Source organism: Leptonychotes weddellii, chromosome 5, assembly GCF_054177405.1.
Source record: "Leptonychotes weddellii isolate Sample4059 chromosome 5, ASM5417740v2, whole genome shotgun sequence".
Taxonomy (NCBI): Eukaryota; Metazoa; Chordata; class Mammalia; order Carnivora; family Phocidae; genus Leptonychotes; species Leptonychotes weddellii.
In genome coordinates this window covers 155,123,644-155,147,567 of record NC_138373.1, presented here as the reverse complement: position 1 = coordinate 155,147,567, position 23,924 = coordinate 155,123,644, and the positions used below count along the sequence as shown (strand labels likewise).

Genomic DNA, 23,924 nt, shown 5'->3' with positions numbered 1-23,924 from the left:
CCCAAGAGAATCTATCTCTTGAGGTCTGGGGTTGGCCCTGGAATCTGCAATTAACACTCCCCCCTTCCGCCCACAGGATATTATGAAGCATATCATTCATAGCACCATCACCACCTGAGATTATCTTGGTTATTCACAAACGTAAGCTCCAAGAGAGCCGGGCTTTTGCCTGATGTATCTCGCGAACCTGGGCCAGTGCCTGGTACAGATCAGATGGTCGCTAAATATTTGTTAGATGAATCTTTAAGGTCACTTCTCGAGGGAGCGTTTGTGAGTCTGTGTTGAGCGCTTGCTGAATGACGGAAACAGCGGGTTGAGAATGAACGCGCGATGGCCGGGCATGCGGACTGCGGGCGGCAAGGAGGAGGTGGGCAGGGGTCAGGTCCATCGCAGGGTGGGTAACGGCGGCTCGGTGCGGCTCAGGCCCGGAGGCCCTGCGACGTCACGTCTGCGGAGAGCAGCCGGCGCGCGGCGGGCGGGGCCATGACGTCATACCGCGGAGCGCAGCCGGGGCGGGCCGGGCGCGGGCCGGGCGGCGCCGTGACGTCACGCCTGCGGAGCGCCGCGCGGCGGCTGGGGCGGCGGGCTTGGGCGCGGGCGCGTGCGGGGTGCGGGCGCGGGCGCGGGGCGGGCCGGGAGCGGGCGGCGCGGCTCCGGGGCCGGGCGGCGGCGGCGGCATGGCGGAGAGCGAGGCCGAGACCCCCAGCACCCCGGGCGAGTTCGAGAGCAAGTACTTCGAGTTCCACGGCGTGCGGCTGCCGCCCTTCTGCCGCGGGAAGATGGAGGAGATCGCCAACTTCCCGGTGCGGCCCAGCGATGTGTGGATCGTCACCTACCCCAAGTCCGGTGAGCCCCGCGCAGACCCCGCCCGCCCGGCTCTGCGGCGTGCCCGCGCCAGGGGCTTCCCGTCGGGGTCTGGGAGGGCGGGGGGCCGGAACCCCGCCGGGCGGGGTGGGGGTGGGGGTCGGCCGGCATTTGGGGAAACCAAGGCCGGAGACCTTCTGAGGTGGGCCCGGCTGTCCACGGCTGGACGGCGTCCCCTGGGGATGGAGCCTGTTTGGCCGGAGCTGCCAGGAGGACAGGCCCAGGGCCGCCACCCCTCCCTGCATCCCCTCCCGTTACCCAGCTGGCTGTGTGACCTTGGACAGTCACTTAACCTCTCTGTTCCTGGACCCGGTTCAGCCTTTGATGAGTGCAAAGTCTTGGTGATCATTTGGGAAGGGGGTTAAAATGGGCGTCAGGACGTCCCTGATTTTCTGCGTGGGCACCGGGTGGGGGATGGGACCAGCCATGCTCAGAGTGCATGCCCGGTGTTCCCTTGTTTCAGGGCCGTCTCCATCACTCAGGTAACGTCATGCAGGACCCAGGTAATTCATTTCCCAGCGTTAACTGACTTCATATTCATGAAAATCGTGTAAGGTAGAGATGGTCATCTTCACTTTACAGTCCAGGCAGTGAGGCTCAGAGAGGGGCAGTGGTTTGTCCAAGGTCACACAGCTGATAACTGGCAGAGCTGGGATTTAGAGCCAGGCTGGTCTGCCCAGGATTTGATGTACGAGATCATCATGTGGTGTCTCTTCTGAGGTTTGTAGGGAAAAGAGGCCGCTTCCCTGTTCTTGGAACACACCTAAGGGTTTCCCTTGTTTCCACTGTGTTGGAGAAGGAGGGAGACACCTGAACCCAGACTGGGCAGTGTGTCTGTAGCTGGTCTAGAAGATGGCCAGCCTGGAGGTCATGTTGGATCAGCAGCGGTGCAGCTTGCTGGAAGAGCTGTATGCCAGGCTCTCAGAGCTGTTGCAGGGTCCCAGACACCTGAGTGGTAGGCCTGGTTCTCTGAGGAAGGTTGGGGATGGGGTCTCAGTGACGATGGGGTGGGGAATCGTGCTGGTGGGGGGGTGCTTGAAGAAGTCTGGAGGTGCGTCCAGGCTGCCCTTGGGAAGGGGGAATGGGAGGAGATGCACACACGGCATTTGCCATGGCCAGGGGCTTTCCTTCTGCTGTGGCCCCACAGCCCCATGGGTATGGGGGACTCAGCATTTTTTGGACTTTAGAGCCTTAGATATCCTACAGCTGAAAGACCCCCCAGCTGGGTGTGAGGCTGTACTTTGGACCCCACATTAAAAATGAGAGCAATAAAGACTAAAAATCATCTCATGTCATTTTAGGTCAGGGTTTGCCTGCAAATGAATTGTGAAAAACTTGGTTTGGGGTGAGCTTTAGGATTTCTGAATTGCAGATGAGAGATTGTAGTTTGTGTACCTTCCTCCATTTTATGAAGTTAAGAAGCTGGTGGGGGAGGAGGCACAGACGAGGATGCTCACTTGGAAAGCTGTGTACTTGGGGCTTGTGAGGATGCTTTAGAGGGACCCTGCATTGGGGGCCAGGTGGGGTTCTGCAGGGACCTTACTGGGCACCTTGATGGGGAATAAGGTGTTAGTGTAAGGAAGTTTTCTAGATGACCCAAACTCAAATCTTATTTGTAACTTGCATCTTTTAAAGACAGATGAAAGCACACCCTAAACTTTTTAAATAAGAAGAATAAACAGGGCTCTTTCCCTTAGTGACAGAAAACCCAGTGGTAGCCTTGAGACCTTTGTGCCTTGCATGAGATCCCTACACACAGAGCCCTAGAGAGCCACTTCTTTAAAACTTAAAAAAAATTTCCAGCAGCCTTTATGGCCTTTCCAGGCTCTTACCAGTGCCTCTGAAGGCTTTCGTTCTCTCCACCCCACTGTTTGTGAAGTTTGTTACATGAAATGATCAAGGGGTGGAAAACTGGTCTCCAAAGTCTGCCGTAAAGATTTTTCTCTCAACCAGAGAAAAGGGCCCTGGAAGTCATTGCCAGTGGCCTCTGGCAGCAGGAAGAGCTGGTTCCAGCAAGCCGTTGCACTTGGGCGAGGCTGAGCCTTGGTTTCTTCTGCCATGAAATTTGCAACTTAAATTGCGCAGTCGCTGAGGTGGCCCCAGCCCTTGGGTCTTGGGGGCCTTTTTCTTGAGCACAAGCCGGTTGCGGCTTGGGATGGACCCGAATGCTTCAGGAATAGGTGAGCAGCCGCTTACGGAATCCCATAGGCCAAGTACTCTGCCACCCTTTGGAGCTGTGGTTTCCGCAGGGGCAGGGGAGACCACCTTACCACCTTGCTGGGCAGCTGTGAGGAAGAGCGGCATGATGCGTGAGTGCCCTCCCCATGCCCGACGCATGGTAAGCACAAGAAAGGGTCCTGTTATTCACGCTGGCCTTCGCTCCCCTGTTGTGCCCAGACGCTTTCCTAGGTGCTGGGGCTGCAGAGGGAGGTCCCGTCTGCTGGGGCACTGGTAGCAGCTGCCGGGCTGTTGGTGCCAGGATCGGGACAAGGAGTCAGGAAACCAAGTCTGGGAGCTCGGAGTGACCTTGCAAGTGGTCAGAGCTGGAAGGGCTTGTAGAGCCCCATGTCCTCTCCCTCCCCCCGACTGCTGGGGAGCAGGGGTTCACAGGGCCGGGGCATTTCTGGTGGCAGTTAGATCCTGTTTTTTCCCTTAACACTCCACTACGCTCTAGAAGCGTTGCTGTGTTTGTGACATTTCAGCTCAGGTGACAGGTTAGGACTGCACTGCCCACTCCAGTAGCCTCTGGCCACATGTGGCTTTTTAAATTCAACGAGTCGAGATGAAATACAAGTAGAAACTCAGTTCTTCAGTAGCACTTGCCATGTCTCGGGTGCTCAGCAGCCACATGTAGCCTGTGGCTGTCATGTTGGACCATAGGGATGTGGGAAACTTGCACCATGGCCGGAAATTCTCTGGGATGACCCCCATTCAGACTGTGATCCAGATACTGGGAGCCCACTGTGCCTTCTGGGGAGAACTGGTCTCTGTATCTCCGTCCGGGTTTATCATCATTCATTCTTACAGCCTCTTTGATCCCAAGGCGGTCGTAGTGTTAAATCGACTCGTCTATGGAAACATCTCACGACTGTCCGTGGTGGACACTGCTCACGTGGTGTCCGTGGTGCTCACGATGGTGAGCACTGCTGTTGGCTTTGCCACCAGGTTCCTGGTCCCCAAAGTCACTGAGCATCAGCTTTGGGATATGCTCCTTGGCTGGGCCAGAGTGCCTGCCTCCTGATGTTATTTTCCTTTTGGTTCCAACCTGCCCTGAAAGGCATCCACGTTCTCCTGTCACTGATTAAGAGGGAAGAAGTGAATCACTGCTGAGGGGTGAGAGCACCTTGATCCTGGTTCTGGGCCTGTCCCCGGGTGACCTTGGTTTGCCCATGAAAAATGGGGGGATTGGACATGATGGATTCATTTGAGTCTCAAATTTTAAGATAGCTTGGGGTGGGGAGGCTGGAGGGAGAGCCTCAGATCCCAGGCTAGGTGGATGACTTCCTTTTCTTTGTATGCGCATGTCACCATGCCTAGGAGAGGCGGATTGGGGAGTGTTGTGAATGTGGTGACACTCTCCTCAAGGAGCTGGCGGTGACGTTAGGAAGCCAGGCTCCTGATTCTGAAAGCTAACTGACAGGGTCAGGCCAGGGGCCCAGGAAGGAGGATCACTGGAGGATTGCATGGAGGAGGTGGCCTGGGACCTTGAAGTGAGGCAGAGTGGGATTACCGATTTCAGCTCCGTTCCCAGTGTCTGCCTCTTTTGAGCCTCAGAACAACCCTATGTTCTTGTAATTGTTTCCTTTTTGTAGATCGATACAGGTCCAGTGAGGGGTTGGGGGGGGGGAAGGGGTAGAACCAACATCTGAGTGTGCAGTCTTTACTTGTAGATGGTGGAGATGAACAAGACCCGGAAGAGTGGGAGGAGAGATGGGGGGATGGGCACCCTCATTTGCCCAGCACCTGTTCCGGGCTGGGTGTGTCCCAGGTGTTCACATATGGCATCTCATTTCATTTTCCCACCGCCCAGGGAGGAGGCTGTTCACAGCCTCAGTGCGTGGACCAGGAAGCGGGCTAGGAGATGTTGAGGGACCTGCCCTCCCACCGAGAGCTCACCTTTGTCCTGAGAGCAGCATGCACACCCCTGCCTCTCAGCTGCACCGCACAGGGGGGCTAGTGCTCTTGCACATGGCGGTCGGTGGCCCGTGTCCCGGAAGAGAGGGTAGGGGTTTGAAGAGTGTAACAGGTCTCGTTCCGGAGTAGCTGTGCCCTTCCTCTTTCCTTTTCCGCCTTCTGTTTCTGTCCTCCTTCCCCTGCTCCTTCGCTTTGCTCTTATTCCGGCTCTCTGCACATAATCAAGGGGTCTCCGGATCGGGAAAGAGGGTGGCACATCCAGGCTCCTGGGTTGACGAGGGGGACCTCTCTCCTTACCGCCACCTGGGCTTGGAAGAGAAAGCCTGAAGAACTGCCCCCCGGGTTCTGGAGAGCGAAAGGAGCAGGGGCCTCTGGGAGGAGTGTCTTTCTGACTCCAGGGGAATAGGAGACTCCTAGTCCCCGCCCTGAGCTTCAGGGTCTCGTCCTGATTCCTCATTCCTCCTCGACAGGGATGACTTCTGCCTCTCCTCTGTTAACACACACACTTTGTGATTGGCGTCCACTTATTTGTCCCCTCCCTGCCCCCACTGATGGCGACCCGGGGCTCACAGGGCCGGGGGATTTCTGGTGGTAAAAGCAGTAATTAGGTCCTGTTTTTTTCTTCCAACAGTCCACTACTAAGAGTATTTTCACGTTTCTGACATTTTCGCTCATGTGACAGGTTACGACTGTGCCGCCCACTCCAGTAGCCTCTGGCCACATGTGGCTTTTTAAATTCAATGAGTCGGGATGAAATACAAGTGGAAATTCAGTTCCTCAGTGGCACTCGCTGTGTCTTGGGTGCTCAGGAGCCACACGTGGCCTGTGGCTGTCCTATCAGACCGCACTTGGTAAGCTCTCAGATGTGTCTGCCCCTCTCCGTCCCTGCTGCAGTCGTGGGATTCTTCCTCTCTCACCTGGAACGTTGCATGGCCTCCCCCGTTGGTTTGCCTCTTCCTCTGCAGGTGAAGTGACCTCTTAGAAGCAACTCTGACCTTGGTCGCTCCCTCATTAGACCTCTTCATGGACTCTTCTTTGCCTTCAGGCAACATTAAACTCCTAGCCTGTTCTGGGACCTGGGACCTGGGACCTCACCTGTGCTTCCTCCTTACTTGCCGGCCACATGGAACTGGCAGAACATGCCCAGTTCTTCCGTTCTTGCCTTTGCCTCGCTCTCTGGTGTACTCTTCCCCTCCCCTTCCTTGTCCTCCTTCTCCTTCCCTCTGATTCCCTGATGAGGACTTCTCATCTTCAAGATGCTATTCATCCGTTAAGCATGGGACCAACCATCCATCCTTCCTGGGTACCCCTCCTAGTATCCTTCAGCACTCTAGAGGTGTCACCCCATCGTCTTCTGGCTTACATAGTTTCCGTTGAAAGGGTGGCTGTAATTCTTTGTTCCTTTGTGGAGTGGGTCTTTTTTCTTCTGAGTGCCTTCAAGATTCTCTTTCTTTGATTCTCAGCACTTTGAATCTGATGTGTCCAGTTATGTATTTTTGGTTGAGGGGTTGATAGTTATCCTGCTTGGGGTTCTCTGAGCCTCTTGGATCTGTGGTTTATTGCCTTTTGTTATTTTTTTAAAACATTTTTAAATTTAAATTCAGTTAATTAACATAACGTTTTATTGGTTTCAGAGGTATAGGCCTGTGACTCACCAGTCTTCTATAATACCCAGTGCCCATTCCATCACGTGCCCTCCTTAATGTCCATCCCCCAGTTACCCCATCCCCCCACCACCCTCCCCTCCAGCAACCCTCAGTCTGTTTCCTCTGATGAAGAGTCTCTTACGGTTTGTTTCCCTCTCTGGTTTCGTCTTGTTTTATTTTTTCCTCTCTTCCCCTAGGATCCTCTGTTTTGTTTCTGAAATTCCACATATCAGTGAGATCATATGATAATTGCCTTTCATTATTTTGGAAAAATTGTCAGCTATTAGCTCCTCAGATATTTCTTCTGTCCTGTTCTCTCTTTCGTTCTGAGATACTAGTTACATATGTGTGAGATCAGTATTGTCCTACAGCTCTTGGATCTTCTGTTTTTTCACTCTTTCTCTTTGTGTTTCAGCTTGGGAAATTTCCGTTGACCATTTTTCAGGTTAACTAATTTTTTCCTCCACTGTGTCAGATCTACAAAGTCAGGTCTGTGAGCCACATTCAGAAGCATTCCACATTCCTGTTCCTGTGTTTTCATTTTTCCTCTAGCATTTCCACTTGTAGTTTCCATCTTGCTGCCAAAATATCCTGTCTGTTCAAGCATGTTGTCCACCTTTCCCATGCAGTTCTTTAACATATGAAACAGACTTATTTTAAATTCTCTTGAGTCTGATTCTGTTGATTTGTCTCTTGACCTGAGATAATTCCTTTTTCTGGCCTTTTTTTAACAAGTAGTACTTTTCGATTGAATGCTGGACATGGTGTACTGACTCCAGGGATGAAGGTCAGTTGTTTTTATACTTGGAAATGGGCCTGCCTTTTTCTGCCAAGCCGTTAGCATTGGAGGGGAGTCAGTCTGGTATGAGTTGGGCTATAGTTGGGTTCTGTGGTTGCTCTGGTCACTTGAATGACCACTCATTTTAATTTCTGTAGCATCACCTTGTGCTTAGCATGGGGGCTGAGTTTCCGGAGGGTCTTTCCTCATTGTTCCTGACCCACACACCCTTGTCCCCACACCCTTGTCCCTCCCCCAGGGGTAGACTGTTGTTACTTGTTGCTCGATTTACTGGCTTAGAGAGGAAGGGTTTTGAGGGGGCGGTACTCTGTTGTCTGGTCCAGCTGCAGCCTTAGAGCTAGCTTCAGGCTTAGGCAGGCTCTGAGCTCCTGGGTTTTAGTGGGGCTCTCTCCATGGTCCTGCACCTCCCCCCACCCCCACCCCGTGGCAGCCAGCTCTGCCTTGATGGTGGATCTTGCACAGGAAAGTTTTATGTCTCTTCCAGCATTTAGGGGTCTCTGATAGAGCCCAGGGATGTTTTCTGCTCCCCGCGCGAGGGCAGAGTCTTTTGCTGTCACCCATTCTAAAGCCATATCGGTTCTTCACCTGGGCTCTTGGAGCAACAGGGTTTGCTATTCCTCCTCCAGTGTGGTAAAGCTTTTTTCCCACAGAAGGAAAAGGACCCTGGCAGGGTTTTCCCTTTTCCTGCAGCCACAGCATGGAGGAACTCTGTCTCCAGCCTGCCGCCCCTGGTCTTTCTTGTGAGCCCCTGTGTAGGTCTGCAGACATGAGTCTGTTCGATGCCAGCCCTCTCCTTGTGTCTGGCCCCTCGAGCCCGCAGTTAGTCCTGGCAGTGTGTAAAAGTTTCCCCTGAATTCTTCTTTCCCGCTTGCATGGTGCCTTGCTTCTCTTCCTGTCTGGAGGGCCCGTCTGTCTGGGCTTCCTGCCTCTCGGCTGCCCTGCAGCTTCAGCTCTCTGATGGGCTCAGAGACCGGTGAGGATCGTGCTAATCCAGCCTTTCCTCATTAGCGTAGGAGCCACGCTCCTCCCAGCTCCCTGCATCCTGGGGGAAGCAGCCCTGCTTCCTCAGCTCTCGACAGGTGAGGCAGTGGGCATACCTGCAGCTTCTGGAATGTCGGACAGTGAGCTGCACAGCACGATGCTGTTGTTGGCAGGGAGCAAGCACCCAGCACGGGCTTCAGGAATTCATTAAGGCAAGCAGAGGGGCGGTTGGGACGTGGAAACTTCCCCAAGGCATGCTCTGCAGAGTTACTGGAGTTTTCTGGAAGCTAAATAAGTCATTTCCAGAGGGTCTAAAAAGCCAGAGACCCCAGTTTGAGCTTTGTGAGTGTTCTGTGGTGCACAGCCAGCTCTCGGGAGGCCTGGCTGAGCCTGGAACGAGCCAGGCTGTCCTGGGCCCGCACCCCCCAGTGGCAGGGCCGTGGACTGGGTGATGGCTGGGTTTGTCTTAGGCCTCAGAGCAGACCATGAGGTGTGAGCATTTCCCATATCTGTGCTGGGTGCCCTCTTCATAGCCTCCCTGGGAGGGGGGCCCATTTGCAGGTAGGGGACTGCGGCCCAAGAAGCAGCTGGCCCAGGTCTGCCTCTGCCTTCCAGTGGGCCTGGCTCCGGGTGCACCAGCCCCCAGGGGCCTGTGTTGGGCAGGCTCCTCCTCCACCACCCTGGTCAGCCCCACCGTCACCGCTGCTGATGCCTTTGGCAGCCAGGCGTCATGACATTTAATCCACGTGGTGGTCTGCACCTTACAGACGAGGAGACAGACCGAGAGGGGCTCCTCCTTGCTCAGCATCTGGGTGTCAGGAAGTGGCCGAGCCAGGATTTCAGACATGGCCTCCATAAGCCGGAGCCCGCGTGGCCTTGCCTTCGGTTGGTTTGCGTCTCCCGTGGGAGAGGGTGAAGCCAGCCTGTGAGTGGGGGTGCTTGGGTCTTGGAGAGCCTGAAGCAAGGGTTGAAGTGGAGAAGTGAGGTGGGAGGTGGTTGCAGGAGGTGAGGGGAGAAGGTGGTCTCAGGAGTGGTGCCTTTGTGGGTCCTGGGTCTCTGCCTGCTGGGGCCTCCAGGGCTGGTGTGGAAATGGCTCAGGGGGCTCCCTTGAGGGGCAGGAGGCGAGTGCTCACCGGCCAGCTCCTGTCCCTCAGGGTGTTCAGCGCGTAGGCTCCTGGCACTTCGCGGCCTGCTTCTCCCGTGGCTGCGTGAGAAGCAGACACAGCACTTGACGTGGGAGCCTTCCCACGTGGGGGCTGTCCACCAAGCTGCAGGTGACGTCCAGGGTGGCTGAGGTGGGCCGCTGGGCACTGAGAGAGGGTCTGCTGGAGGAGGGCGGGTTATAGACACCTGGGCCTGAGTCTCAGTTTGGGGCGAGGCCCTTACGTTTCTGTGTCCTACTCTTTGAAGTGGGGGTGATGAGCTCCATCTCACCGGGCGGCTGGGAGGATTGAATGTGGTAAGGTGCCCGTAGCGCCCTGCGTGGGTCTCGTACTTCTTTAGCCCTTGTTTTCCTTGACCCCTCTTCCATGTCCGCTTCACCTGGAACATTCTGGGCCTGTTGCCGTGTAAGAGACCACCTGGACTCAGTGCCTTAAAACAAGACTGTTACTGTAGCCTAGCGTCTGCTGTCGCTCATCTTGGCCAAAACCCCCCTGTGTCTGTGGGTCAAGTGGAGGCTTCGGGCTGGGCTGGGCTGGGCAGCCCTGCTCCAGATGACTCTTCTCCTGGCGCTGGGACCTGCAGGCTAGCCAGGGAGTGTTCCTCTCTTGGTGCCAGTAGAAGCACAAAAGAGCAAGCAGACGCGAGCAAAGTTCTGTGGCTTTGCGTCCTGCACCGGCCACAGCAAGTGGCCTGGTTGTGCCCGGTGTCACTGAGCAAGGTGCCGCCTTCCAGGAGGGGCTGTGAAGCCACATGGCAAAGTGTGGGTGGGGCCCGGTGGAGGATGGGGGCCCCCGGTGCCGTGCGCACACGCTTTTCTAGCTCAAAGCCCAGGGCTGTTCCATGCTTGGAACCTGAGGGCCAGAGCTGTGCCAGCCATGTCCGGCCCCCAAGACTTGCGGGAAGAGCGAGGCCGGGCATCTGGGCCCCAGAATCGAGGGGCCTCCGCCGGCAGGGACTGTGTCCACCCAGGGCTGTCCGAGGGCAGGGCTGGGTAGCTGTGGCCACTTGGCATCATCTCTGCTGGAAGGCGGAGGGGAGTGCTGCTCAGCAACTGAATCTGTCTCCCCTCGGTGTCCAGCAGGGGCCCAGATGCTGGCGAGGGGTCTCTGTGGGCCTAGAAGCCGCATTCCCACAGTGGTGGGGGCCCGTCCCAGCCACTTCCTCCCTCTGCCTCAGCCTTGTTCCATCCCTGGCTGTGGGGGCGTCAGGCTTAGAGCTGTAGCCTGCAAGTGAGAACACGTGGCTCGAGGCCTTGGTTTTGCTGCCCACTTGCTTTGTAAGCTTTGGGCTGCGTGTGGTGTACGTGGTTTGTGTGCGTATGTATACTGTGTGTGTTTGTGTGTCATTGTGTATGTGTGTGTGTGAGTGTCTGGTGTGTGTGTGTATGAATGCGGTGTGTGTGGTGTGTGTGAGGAAGCACTCGGTTCTGGAGTCAGAGTTTAGGGTTCTGGGTTCATGGCTGCTGGTGTCTGTGGCCCGGGGCGGTTCATCTCTGAGCTGGTTCTTCATGTGTGCGGTCCGATGATGGTGGCCACCTAGGGGCTCATGACAGTCGAACGAGGGCTTGGCTGAGTTGCCGTGACCACGCCTGGGACACTGAGCACCACCTCGCTTCCGCACTCACCTGCAGACGAGGGACTGAGCTGCACCTCTCCGGGCGCCGTGGCCTCCCAGGTGTCCGGGGGTTCCCGTGAGAGCCGAGAGGGCCCAAGTAGAGTTTCCCAGGATGGGGGACAGGTGCTTAACTGGCAGTAGATCGGCCGCGCTCTCTCTCTGTCTTCCGAGGGCGAGCATCCTGGAGGCCGCGTGGCCTGTGCGGGGCCTGCGGGAGCCCCGGGTCCTGGGTGGCCTGGGCCTGCTCTGTGGCCGCAGTTTCCGAAGCTTAGCTGTCGCTGTCTCCAGACGGGGCCCGGCTGTAACACGTCGCCGTGCGGTGACTCCAGAATGCCTGTGGGCACATTCGATGGAGGGCGCACGTTGAACACATGCTCATCTCTGCTTCCTCTTAAGGCCTCGCTGCGTGACAGTCAAGGAGTAGGAGGGTGTGCAGCCCTCAGAGGAGGAGAGGCAGTGACCTGGGATCTCGGATGCACACGGATCCCACGGTCAGACGATCAGATGCGGTGGTGGAGCGTTAACCGACCTAGCAGGTGGCAGCGGCAGGGCCACAGGGCCAGGAGGAGGTGCAGCTGTGGGGCTTCCGCAGTGGGGGGTACCTGACACCTCCGAAAGAGGCCGGAGCACAGACGTTTCTTTGGGGAATTTGATCCGGGGAGGCTGTGGACTCGGGGAGTCAAGCACAGCTCTCGGCTGGGATATGGTGCCATGTCGGAAGTGGGGATCTCCTGAAAGCTAGGTTCCCAGCCCCCTCCCCTGCTTGGCTCCTGGGGTGCCGGTGGACCCCCAGGGCAGGGAGCACGTGCTCCGCAGTGAGAGCGCCCCAGCGGGGCCGCCGCCGCCAACTCAGGAAGGCCCGCAGTCAGCAAGCCTTGCCCCCCACAGATGGCTGCGTCCAGGGGCTCTTTCTTACCTGCGGAGGGACTCAAGGTCACCAGACCTTAAAGTCTCCAAAACGAGGGACAGAGACCTGCAAAAACAAAAGGCAGGAAAAGGAGCCTGGAGGAATCCAGGGCAACATACGGAACAGGAGAAAACCTAAAACAGGGGAACCTACCTGCACTGCTGCCTCTCTAGAGCCGCCTTGGAGAGTGAGGACACGTGTGCCTCCCTGAAGAGACCACTGGCCAGAAAGGAGCAAGGAGAGATCAGGACAGAAGTCTGGGGATTAAGAGTAAAGTCACTGAAATTTTGAAAACTCAGTTGTGAGGTTTGGATGGTCAAGCAGAGGAAATATCTCAGGAAGTAGAAAAATTTTTATGAAATGATGGCAGACAGGAGCAAAGAGCTAAGAAAATGGGAAGATCTCAGAGTTCCAGGAAGGGAACAGTACGGAGGAGAGAAAATGACAGAAACTGGGATGTCCAGAACTCGAGGGTGCGAGCTAGAGAGCCCCCAAGTGTCTGGCATGACGGAGGGGTGAAGGAGCTCGCCAGAGCACGATGTCGTGAAGCCTCAGGGTCTCCAGAGGCAAGACGGGCCACATTCAAAGGACCGGGAAGCGGGCACTCAGTTCTCAGCACAGCGTTAGCACCTGGGAGTCGGGACTGTGCGAGCACAGATCTGGGGCAGATGCTCTCCAGCCCAGAATTCCATACTCAGCCAAACTGCTGGTCACGAGCGAGGTAGACTCGGATGCTTGTCCTGCTCAGACCCATGCTCAGGAAACCACGAGAGGGTGGGCTCTGCCAGCACGTGGGAAAACCCCAACGAGGGGCACCCGGAGAGTGGACACGGTACCTCCAGCCTGAGGAGATCCCGGGAGGACAGTCGTGGAGAGCAGAGGGGGCAGGGGGGAATTCAACAGAACTGAGAGCATCCCAGAGGGCTTGCTCCAGGGTCGGGGAGAGAATTGCTGGTGGCTACAAGGAAAATGAAGCAAGCAAAGGCAGTGATTTACTCTAGGAAAATGACAGTCTTGTACAAGAGAGTAAGTGTAATCCCTACACGGAGTACTTTGAGCAAAACACTTGGTTAAACTCCCAAGTAAGCCCAAAACTCCTGCTATGGCTTCACTAGGAGGAGGGAAGCTTGTGTGAGCGAACTTGGCCGATCCTTGTCTTCCTCTGTTGAGAATCAGTAGACCGTGGAAACTGTAGATTGTGAACGAACTATCGAAGCACGTTAGAAATTTAAGGGTGAGAGATCACCCGAGGGTTTGCTCTGAGTGGGATTGTGGGTGGGCAAGAGAAATGGATTTTCCGCCACCCGTCTTCTAGCGCTCTGTGAGTTTTTAAACAAGGTAAATGTTAACGGTGCAAATAAAAGAATGCGGCAGGGTTGCAGCCCCGGGATCCTGGTGGTTTGGGGCCCAGCTCCCATGGGTTCTGACCCTGGAGTGCCGGTTCCTTCTGTCCCCAGAGTGCTGGTGGGAATTTTGATGGGCTCCACCCCCCGTGTTGTGACAGGCAGGCCCTTGATTTCTGGGGAGTTCGCCCAGAATGCCAGTGGCTTCCAAGGCGTCTGGACCCAGAGGCCCAGCGTCAGAAGGCACCGCAGCCGCCCATGTAAGCAGCGATTTGGCTGGAGTCAGCAGAGGTGCTTCTGGAAAGGCTCGCATCCAGTTGACTTGCGCATGGAGCTGTTGGGGAGCGTGTGGACTGTGCTTCTCCCCAAGAGGCCGCGCTGCCCGCCAGCCCTCCCCGTCTGTGGTTGCAGAGCCCGGCCCTCCTCTGCCTCAGCTTGGATTTGCCGGCGGGCAGGCTGGCTCCTGCTGCAGGCCCCCCGTGCCTGCCTCCCCTGCTGGCCTCAGACTGCAGTGGGATGGTCGGGGCTGCTGAGGTCCCGCTTCACCCCTGCCTGCTCTTGTGCAGCCTGGCCCAGCGGCTGTGGGCGTGCAGGGGCTTCTGGCCTGGATCCAGCCCCGGCAGCACCTCCCACCACCACTTCCCTGCAGGCTACACGGTGGGCTTCACACAGGGCTGGCTTCTCTGCCCTCGGGTCTGCTGGGCGTGCTCGGAGGCCCCGGGGCTGGGGGGGCAGGTGGGGGCCTGCAGACTTGGGTCCCCACTGCAGAGGAGCACTCCCCTTCCCAGCTCGCTGACCTCAGGCTAGTAGCCCAAACTCTGAACCTCCTCCTGACTTGTGCAGGAGCTGCCCGCCCCCCCCCCGCCCCCATGTCACCTATTGGCCAGGATGTGGCTCTGACAGGAGGGGCCCGACAGCTTGTGTCCCTTGTTGGGATGAGGGTGGCCTGGGTTGGCAGGAGGCTGTGCTGTGTCCTTGGTGTGAGCAGTCCTGTCCTGGCGTTAGGAGCTCCGAGAGATGCTCGTTTGTATTGAGCCTCTTTGGCTCGGAGCGGCTCACTTCGTGGCCCTGCCCCCAATAGCCCTGTGAGGAAGGGGGGAGCATTGCCACATTTTCGGGGGTCGGGGGAGGACTCCCAGGGCCCGCTCTCAGCGCAGGCCCGTTGAATGAATAAAGGAGTAGGTGGGGGGGATACCCCTTGAGTGGCCACCACCAGATCCCAAGTGAGGACTCTGCCCTAATTCCCATGTAGGAGACGCACGGCTCCACTGAGTGGAGGTGTCCGCAGCCGGGCAGGGAAGGTCTCCGACGGGAGAGCCGCCCTGGGTGTGGACGATGTGGGGATGGTGCTCACGGACGCAAGCGCGCGAGATTAGTCCCGTTTCCCAGGTGGGCGGGGGGGCTTTGCAGCCTCGTTCAGTCGTCAGGCCTGTGTACTTCCTGAGCATCTACTCTGGGTCAGGAGCTGTGTGAGGAGTGTGATGTGAGTGTGGTCAGCAGAGTTAACGGCCCCCGAAGATGTCCACGTCCTAATGCGCGAACGCGTGAGTATTTCACCTTTTGTGGTGAGGAGGGTGGAGGTTGCCAGTCAGCTGCCCCTCAGGTGGGAGGTTATGCTGGACTCTGGGGGCTGGGTGTGCTCACAGGGGGTTCCTGACCGCGGAAGAAGGAGTCAAGGTGACACGGTGTGGCTGCAGCTGGAAAAGCAAGAGAAGGACTTTTCCCCTGGAGCCTCCAGAGGGGAGCGGTCGTGCCCACACCCTGATTTGAGCCCAGCGTGGCCTGTGTGGGCCTCTGACCTCCAGAGCTGTGGACAGAAGCCAAGGCAGCCATAAGAACTGATACGTAACTAGGACGCGACCTCCGTCATCTCAAGCCCCCCACTCACGCCCAGTGCGCCAAAGCAGTAGGCCCAGAGGCCCGGGGTGCTGAGCGCTGCAGGAGGGCTACAGATGGGACGGGGTGTCTGGGAAAGCTTCTAGGAGTGGCGGCTCAAAGATCAGGTTGGTCAGGCAGGAGGGCGGCCCGTTGAAGGCTTGGGCCACGGGAGTGCTGAGTTCTGGGGGCGATGGAAGACCCGGCCACAGCCCAGAGTGCCAGAGGGGCCCAGAGCCGCCGGGACACGGCGGGTGGAGGGGTCACCGCAGCCGTGGAGGGGCCAGCTGGGCTCATGCTGACATCTGGAGCACCGCCAGGGCGGTGGCAGTGGACGTGCAGAGGAGAGGCCAGTGGGGACAGGCTGGGGCGCAGCCGGCACCTGGGGCAGACCCTTGTGGACAGCACAGCCTGTGTTTGGTCTTTGGTGACGGTGACCGGTCAGTGTTGTCATCATCCTCTCTAGCTGGGCTTTTCCTGTGATCATTCTGTCCCATCTCGCCAGCCGGCTTCTCGCCCCGGAGAGGCCGGGGGCCGCTCGCTGCCCTCGTCCCCCGTGCCCCGTTGGCTGCCCCGGTGCCGTGGGGTGCATCGCGGGCCTTCCTGGAGCTTATGCCAAAGGCTGGGCAAGGCCGGGCCGAGTTGCTTGGGCAGGAAGTGGACATGGGGACAGGCTGGTAGGGAGGCAGGTGGAGAGCTTCCTTGGGCTCTAAGGAGGCTGGTCTCCCAGCAGAGATACTTAATGAGGCAAGGAGGGGGCTTGTGGAATTGATACGCCACTGTCGATGTAAGATGATGCTAATGGGCAGAGCGTCTGTCCAGGTCACTGCCTGGGGGAGCTGCAGGGCTGGGGGCAGGGAGCACTAAACATAGGTCCTGTAGATGTCACCGGGAGAGGCCTGTTTTGGGGACTCTGCCCGCAGTCTGACTTCGGAGGGCATGGACTCCCCCGTGCAGGTGCCCTGGGCCGTTGGGTGAATGGACCTCACCAGGAGGAGTGGGGTGGAAGCCACACGCTGGCCGTGTGACCTGGGGCACAGTTTGGCCTCAGGCTCCTCATCTGTAAATGGGGGTAATGGTCCCCACCTTTCGGGCTGGTGGGAGGATCGTGTGGCTACTAGATAAAGTTATTTCTGTTTGAATTAAAAAAGCCACCACACTATTTTCTTCAGTGCTTTGCTTCAAAGCTGCGTCCTCCAGGAAGTTTTCCTCGAACAAGGTATTCTCTTCTGATTACTCAGCACCCAAGGTTTGCTTGTCCATTCAGAAAGTAGGAATTGAGCACGGCTACGTGCTGGCTCTCCCATTACAGCAAAGAACCGGGCCCATGTCTTTACAGTGGGAGGGTGGGAGCCCCTAAAGGAACGTGCAGGCTGTTCCCGGCCTGTTGGTGCAGTGTGGGGGAGCGAGGAGTGTGCGAGTGTCAGATGTGGCCCGCCAGGGAGTCCTGACACCTGAAGGGCCTGCCAGAGGGAGGAAGGGGCTCCAGGCAGGTGCTGGCAGATGCAGACGGTGGGGATGAGTCTGGCACGCTCCGACCTGCAGGGAGACCAGTAGGAGCTCAGTAGATGGAGAGAGAGGCTGTCAGAGGTGCTGGGGGCGGGGGGGCACAGAGGGACAGGCCTGCAGGCCGTGGGGAAGACCTTACCCTGAGGAGAGGTGAGGCCGCTGGAGGGTCTCTGTGGACGAGCAATGCCATCTAACGTCTGGGTTGGAATGGCCGGTCAGACTGACGGGTTGGGTGAGCTGAGCAGAGAGCTTTGGGGGCTCTCGCAGTGCCGCCCGGGATGGAAGGGCCAGCTCTTGGCTCACCTTGACGGCAGATCCAGAGGTTGCTGAGTGTAGGCCCGAACGGGCATGGGTAGGCTGGCCGTTGGTTGTGGGGGCAGGCCTGGTCCCTGTGAGGCGTTGGGCAGTGTGCGTTCCTGGGTGCACAGACAGGTGCGGGGGGAGTGTGGAGCTGGCTTTGGTGGGGGGATGGCATGAGCCCTCTAGGGAGTGCAAGCAGCCAGGAAGCCGGGGTCTGAGGCAGTGTTTGGGGCAGTCAGTGTTTTTAGGGTGGGAGGATGAGAACGAGTGATAGACCAATACCCCCGGAGTAGAAGGACCAAAGTCTTGAGGAGGAGGCACCAGCCTGCCGTGTCTGTTTCTTCCGAGAGGTCAGGTGGGGTGGTGATGGGAGCCCTGGGCTCATTGGTGGTGACCTGGAGCTGAAAGCCTGTGCAGAGTGGGGCCCGCACACACGGGCCAGAAGAGGCACCAGGAGCCACCTTTCCCCCAGGGGTTACACTCTTGGCTGGGTGTCCTGCCTGTCCCTGGGGTGTCCTGCTCACCAGGGCTCTGCACTTGGTGGCTGGCCAGGTGTGGGATGGGCCTGTGGGTCTTCAGGCCTGATCTTAGGCAGCAGGTGCTACCTGGAGAATGGGGCTGGCCCTTAGGCTTCTTCTGAGAGCCACCCGCCGGGACTTCTCTCCCTCCAGGCACAAGCCTGCTGCAGGAGGTGGTCTACTTGGTGAGCCAGGGGGCCGACCCTGATGAGATCGGCCTGATGAACATTGACGAGCAGCTCCCAGTCTTGGAGTACCCGCAGCCGGGCCTGGACATCATCAAGGTGCTTCTCTGGGCCAGCGGTACCTAGCCCCTAGGATTCCCTGGGGACCCAGAGTGACAATTGCTCCTGAGGGGCTCGGGGAGCCCACGGGTGGAGGGAGAGCAGAGAGCTCCCAGTCCCCCTAGACAGTCTTGTCTGGCATGGGGGGTGGCCGGATCTTGGGTGAGAAATTTCTTGGCAGAGTGCAGGTCCTGACCATCAGGCCCCAAGGCAAATGAGCAGCCGTGTGTCCTCTGAACGCCTCTCCCTCTGACCCTCCGCAGGAGCTGACGTCTCCCCGCCTCATCAAAAGCCACCTCCCCTACCGCTTCCTGCCCTCCGATCTCCACAATGGTGATTCTAAGGTAACCGCCCTCCCCCCAACCCCCAGCAGAGATTCCAACAAGCAGAGCTGGTCCAGCAGCGCTCAGGGCCACGGTCCGGAGTTCTAGAGGCCCGGGTGTGCGGAAACACGGTAGAGGCCATCTCTGAGCTTGCATCCCTAGCATTTTGTCCACGTGTCTAATTTGGGTTTTTCCTTACAGTCGAACTTGGGCTTGACCGGCCTGGGTCCGGTTTCTGCTCCTGTGTCAGGCCGAGGACCCACCGCTGCTTTCACGGTCTCTGATCTTTCTCATTTTCTCAGTGTGTTTAGTTGATGAGGCCTCTGATTCTCATGACCAGTGTCAAGCCCGTCCTGTTTCTGTCTTCCACTCATTCTAAAGTCATGGCGCAGGACAGAAACAAAATCGAACGCTCAGGTGTCATCCCACCAGATGCTCTTACGCGGAGGAGAATGCACCTCAGCTGGCGCAGAGGCCGCGCACATCTGGGGCCGACCTCGGGGCTGGAGATGGGGTGGCAGTTTACAGTGGGTCAGAGGGGCGGTGACCGAGCCTCCCCTCCCTCCCGCCGCAGGTCATATACATGGCGCGGAACCCCAAGGACCTGGTGGTGTCCTACTATCAGTTCCACCGCTCCCTGCGGACCATGAGCTACCGAGGCACTTTCCAGGAGTTCTGCCGGAGGTTCATGAACGACAAGCGTAAGTGTCTCAGCCTGCGTGGGCATTAGGACAGGGCCGGCTCATTCACCGAACCCCTGCGTGGGCTTGTGCTTCGCCCACGTTGCCCCCAGTTCCTGCGATGAGCACGTGGGTGGGGCCTGCTGTCCTGCTGACAGGCGGAGAAATGGGGCTCAGGGGCGACTGGAAGCTTGGCAGGCGGCGTGGCAGGGGCGTGGCAGGGGCGTGGCAGAGCCGCGTCCAACTCAGAAGCCCTTGTCTCTCACCCACATCGTTGGGGTTCTGAGGAGGTCCCCTGTTCAAAGCATTCCTCTTCCTGCCTGGATTCTGAACAGTAAAAAGGGAGGCCGGGAGAGTTCTGCTGTTGGTGACAGAGGCCCGAGTGGGGGCTGTGGCCTGTGAGAGCCCCGTGGCCTTGAGCTGCGCTTGAGGATCGGGCCGGAGACGTGGCCCCCAGCCCCGGGCTGTGTGACGGGTGAGGGGCGAGGCAGGGCTCTGCAGGAGCTCGTTCCCAGGGGAGAAGGCAAAGGGGGGCCCTCCCCAGTCTCCCCTCCCCAGGGCAGGAGCAGACTGGGTCACCCCCCCCGCACAGGGACCTGCCCAAGGTGGCTCCCCGGTCACCGTCCATGGCTTCTCTGGCACCCTTCCGGGACTGCCGGCGGGAGTTCAGTGACAGTTTGCACCGCAAGGCTTGAGACGGGCCACATCAGTACTTGGATTAAATCCGGGCCTGGACAGTTTATTTCCCAACTCAAGTCTTAGCGTTCAGCCCCACCGTCCACTTGGATGACCTAGTCGGAGGTTCTGCAGTGAGATCGTGTGGCAAGACCAGGGGAGAGCCGGGAATATAGTGCCCCAGATGAACGCTGCCCGGCGGGACTGGAGCTGCCTCCCAAGCCTCACGGAAGGCCGGGCCCTCCTGGGTGCTGCACTGGAGCCCCCGAGGCCCTCAGTGCCCGAGCCCCTCTGAATTGGCTTCAGCGGTGCTGGGGGAGGGTCCGGGGGAGGAGGCCCCTGCCCTCAAAGCCCTGGAGCCTTCGAAGACCCTCTGTCCAGCCTCCCTGTCCCCCCAGGGGACTGCCACCCGGCTCAGGCCCTTTCTGGTCTGCCAGGCATTTGGAGTAAGCCATTGATGCGGTTTTCAAAACCATATTATTAAGTCCCAACATGTTCTCCTGCCTCCAGAGAAGCAGCTACCAGCGTGGGGACGGTGCCCCGTAAAGAGCAGGTGTCCACCAAGTTCAAAGTGCCACCTGGTGTCGGTCTTAAATTAGCCTCCTGCTCGGGCTAGAGGAATTAAGTTATCCTGATACAGGTCTCTCCGTGTTTTAAAGGTCACAGCCCAGCCCTTGAAGTTCAAGGCCACACGCACTTGCTGTGATCCCACCAAAGCCTCTCGACATGTGTGCTTAGCTCCCCCGTGTTCTCTCTATTCTCCCAGCGTTCGCAGCCAGTGTGCCACAGCTTGGGCCCTCGGAGGCTCGTGTCCTCTCCTCATCTGAGCTGTAGAACGAGCAGTGGCCGGCACCGTTGACTGATAGAGTGAGCTCGGAGGACGCGCTGACCCAAGCCTGCACTTGGGTGTTGTGACCTGTGCACTTGGGGCGGGGGTGCCTGGGGCTGCATGCCCAGGTGACAGCAGTGTGGAAGACTCACCCTGCAGGCAGGGTCGCTCCCAGAGAGGGGGCAGAGTGAGCTGCTCTTCTCCCAGATAATCTGCTTGGATAAGCACACCAACCTCCAGGGGCAGAGGGACCCCGGTGGGCAGAGGCCGGGGGTGCCCTGGTGGAGCTTCCTTCCCAGGGTGACCCATCCTGAGTGGGAAGAGCAGTGTCCCCACCAGCAAGGTCTATACCCCTCTCTGCACCAGCTAACCAGGGCTCGGAGACACAGGCCTGTGCTGTCCTTGTGATCATTGATCCTGCGTGAGTGACCACTGTCCCCATGCCTCACTGTCCCCACCACCTGTGTGCTCGTGTGCAGTGACCACTCTCCTCAGCCCTCACTGTCCCCACGTCACCCTCCTGCTCAGCCCCCACGTCCTCCCCTGGGAGCATTGCTTGCCTGTTCTGCAAGTTTTCTCACACAGCCCCTTGGGATGACAAGGATTTTCTTAGCCTCTGTGTTCCTGGCTGTTGGACTCATGCTCTGTCCCAGGGCTCAGGTCACCTGGTCTGCGTGGCGGCTTGGGCACTGACTTGGGAGGTGGGTTCTCCTCTCGGGGCCCCCGTGATTATGCGCCTGTTGGTGAGTCAGTCCTCATTCCCTTCTCTGGACTCTGCCTCGTCTTCTCTCAAGTGGGAAGGCTGGCCTGGCTGTTTTAAGGCCCATCTCGGGTGTATGGAGTGACCGTGATGGGCCGGACTGGCCGTGGAAGGGGTGCCAGGGGGACCCCAGGCCCAGCCGCTAGACCTCTACAGTGAGGAGACTGAGGCCCTCGCCAGCCAGGATTTACCCCGCAGTGGGTCCCAAACAAGGCCTCTTGGCTGAATTTGTGTTCTTTCCGTTCTGTCATTTCTGCCTCTTTCCCCCCGCCCCGCCAGACCCCCTGCTTCGTTCCTCGCGGGCCGGGGTCTGGTTGGCCTGAAGCGGGGGGCCTTTCTGCTGTGCTCTGGTCCTTGAGGCCAGCCCTCAGCGACCCCTGGTCGACTCCCCGTCCCTCAGAACCGCTCTTTGGGCCGTGGGGCCAGGCTGCTGCTGTGCTGCCACCTGCTGGCGAGACTGCAGACTGCCCGGGGTGGCCGCGGCGGGAGCTGGGGCTTCCCAGCCTCTGTCAGGCATTTAAGTCTACGAGGTTCTCAGCAACTTGGGGGCGGAGGCTACCTTCTCTGCTCAAGGTGTGGCTCTGGCAGGGGCAGTACCAGTCCCCTGCCACCCCTCGGCCACTCTGGGAGGCGTAGGTTCTGTCGTCACTCCCCTGGAGGACCTGCCCGGGTCGCCCAGCCGGTGCAGGACTGGAGAGGCTGCCTCCCCTGGAGGCCGTGTCCTCTACCATTCCGCCGTGCTCCCTCTCTCCCCTCTGGCCTTGTCACTGTGCTCTGAGCCACCTTGATGGCTTGCAACCGCTGTGTACCCTTCAGGGCTTGTCCCCACGTGGGACGGGACCCCCTGTGTCCACCATGCCTCCCTCCCATTGATCAGTCCGTATCCTCGCCGCCAGTCTCCTTGGTGATTCCTGCCAACCGGGGAACTCCTTGAGCCCGAGGCCACGAAGTGGGACCCACAGGCTGAGTGTTTGTGAGACAGATGGGCGCCCAGGTGAACAAGGGTGCAGGCTGTGTGGCCACCACTCCTGGCCGGCGCCTAGTACCCAGCCGGGCAGGGCAGGCGTTCCTTGGCTGAGGCCTTGCTCTGTTTAATGCGGAAGCCTCCTTGGGAGACTCATCTCAGCGTGAGGGGCTGGGGGTGGGGTGAAAATCTGTAGTTTTTGTAAAGAACGTTTCGAAGCAGCCTGGCTACACTGACTGGCACATCCCCCACCCGCCCACGTGACCCTTATCCCAACCAAAGCCTCGAGGAGCGTAGGAGGTGCAGGGGCCGTGGCGTGGGCTGTGAGGCTCGTGTGTTGGGACAGAGCACACTGCCTCTCTCCACCTCTGCTCCATCCTGCTTCCGCCCTTCCTGCTTCTGCCCGTGGCTCTCCTGCCTGGCAGGGCCTTGTGCTCGGGTCGTAGCGCCTCCCGCATGTCATCCTACCCCCGCCAGCAGCATCGACCGCCCCATTTCTCAGTTCCCCGGGCTTGCGCTCTTCTCAGCGACCGTGTGTTAGGCAGAAACTCATGGGAGCCAGGGAGCGTCCATCCCCCAGGTGAGCAGAGGCCTTTGCCCAATGGTCAGGTCTTCAAGGTGTCCAGGAGGTACGTAGGGAAGGGGGCTGAGAACTATTGGCGAGAGAGACTTGCACACACAGCCAGGGGATGTGGAACTTCAGAGGGGGCTCATCTGTGGGACCTCCCCCGGAGCCGAGAGCTTGTCCTTCCCTTCCTGAACCACGGCTCCTGGGCAGTGAGAGGGGAGCCTTCCAGAAGGCACGGAGCCAGGCCACCCCACTTGTGCATGCCTGTTCCCCCAAGGCTGTGACTCACCTGTCCCCTTGTCTCCACAGTAGGCTACGGCTCCTGGTTCGAGCACGTACAGGAGTTCTGGGAGCACCGCATGGACTCGAATGTGCTTTTCCTCAAGTATGAAGACATGCACCGGGTGAGTGCTGCAGGGGGGCAGCTGTGGGGGTAAGCACCCCCAGCCTCGCAGCCCCTGATGCAGGAGCGTGGGCGTGACTGGAGTGCATGGCAGATCTCTCCGAGACCCCCGGCTTCCGGGCGGAAGGACTCAGAAGTTCCAGGTGTGCCCAGAATCCTCCCGGGCCGGTGCTTTGGGAGGCCCTCCTGCCTGGTGGGGTCTGGCCCTGCCCCAGCCTGCCCCAGCCTCTAGGCCCCGGCCCCAAGGGTGCTTTCTGGGTTGGGCCGTGGGCAGTGCTTTAGAAAGCCCTGTGGGTTATTTTTCTGCCTAGCCATGGGAGCAGAGCAACGGCCAGACTCTCCCTGCCGCCCCCTAGCACCCTGTCCGCAGGGGACCAGCTCAGAGCAAAGGGCTAAGATGGCAGGGCCCGAATTTCTCGTCTCGCGGCCTGTTTGCCTCACAGCAGCACTCAGAGTGCTGACGAACCGGTTCATGTGAAGAGTGTTGCTGAGTGCCTGGCATGGGGCGTGGGGGTGGTGGCATGAGGTGGTCGCTGCTGGAACGTTCCAGGCTCGGCCATGCTGTTGGAGCAGTTGAAGGCAGGAGCTCGCCTGTGCCCCGAGAGCTCACCTTCTAGAAGGGGGGCCCACGCGCCGCACACCAGTCACTGCCGTTAGCGCTTTTAAGGGTCTTGCCACGTGCTGAGTCCTATCCGAAGTTCTTCGTGCATGTGTTGGCTCACTTAATTCTAGAGCACCTTGACCCTCTCTGCTGGGGCTGTATCGTCTCTGGAGGGACATTCTG

The 23,924-nt window shown here is 58.7% G+C and overlaps 1 protein-coding gene across 2 annotated transcripts in view; it reads left to right on the top strand.

The window, feature by feature from the left end:
• The first annotated feature begins 638 nt into the window (after positions 1 to 638).
• SULT4A1 (sulfotransferase family 4A member 1) overlaps positions 639 to 23,924 on the top strand; it is a 32,569-nt gene continuing 9,283 nt past the window's right edge. For both annotated transcript variants that reach the window (XR_014145954.1, XM_006746713.3), the window contains exons 1-5: positions 639 to 846; positions 17,808 to 17,938; positions 18,202 to 18,282; positions 18,836 to 18,962; positions 23,047 to 23,141. Coding sequence is in view for 1 of the 2 variants with exons in the window: in XM_006746713.3 (XP_006746776.1) it covers positions 678 to 846; positions 17,808 to 17,938; positions 18,202 to 18,282; positions 18,836 to 18,962; positions 23,047 to 23,141 (603 nt within the window). In the remaining variant the exon portion in view is untranslated. The remainder of the gene's footprint in view (positions 847 to 17,807; positions 17,939 to 18,201; positions 18,283 to 18,835; positions 18,963 to 23,046; positions 23,142 to 23,924) is intronic.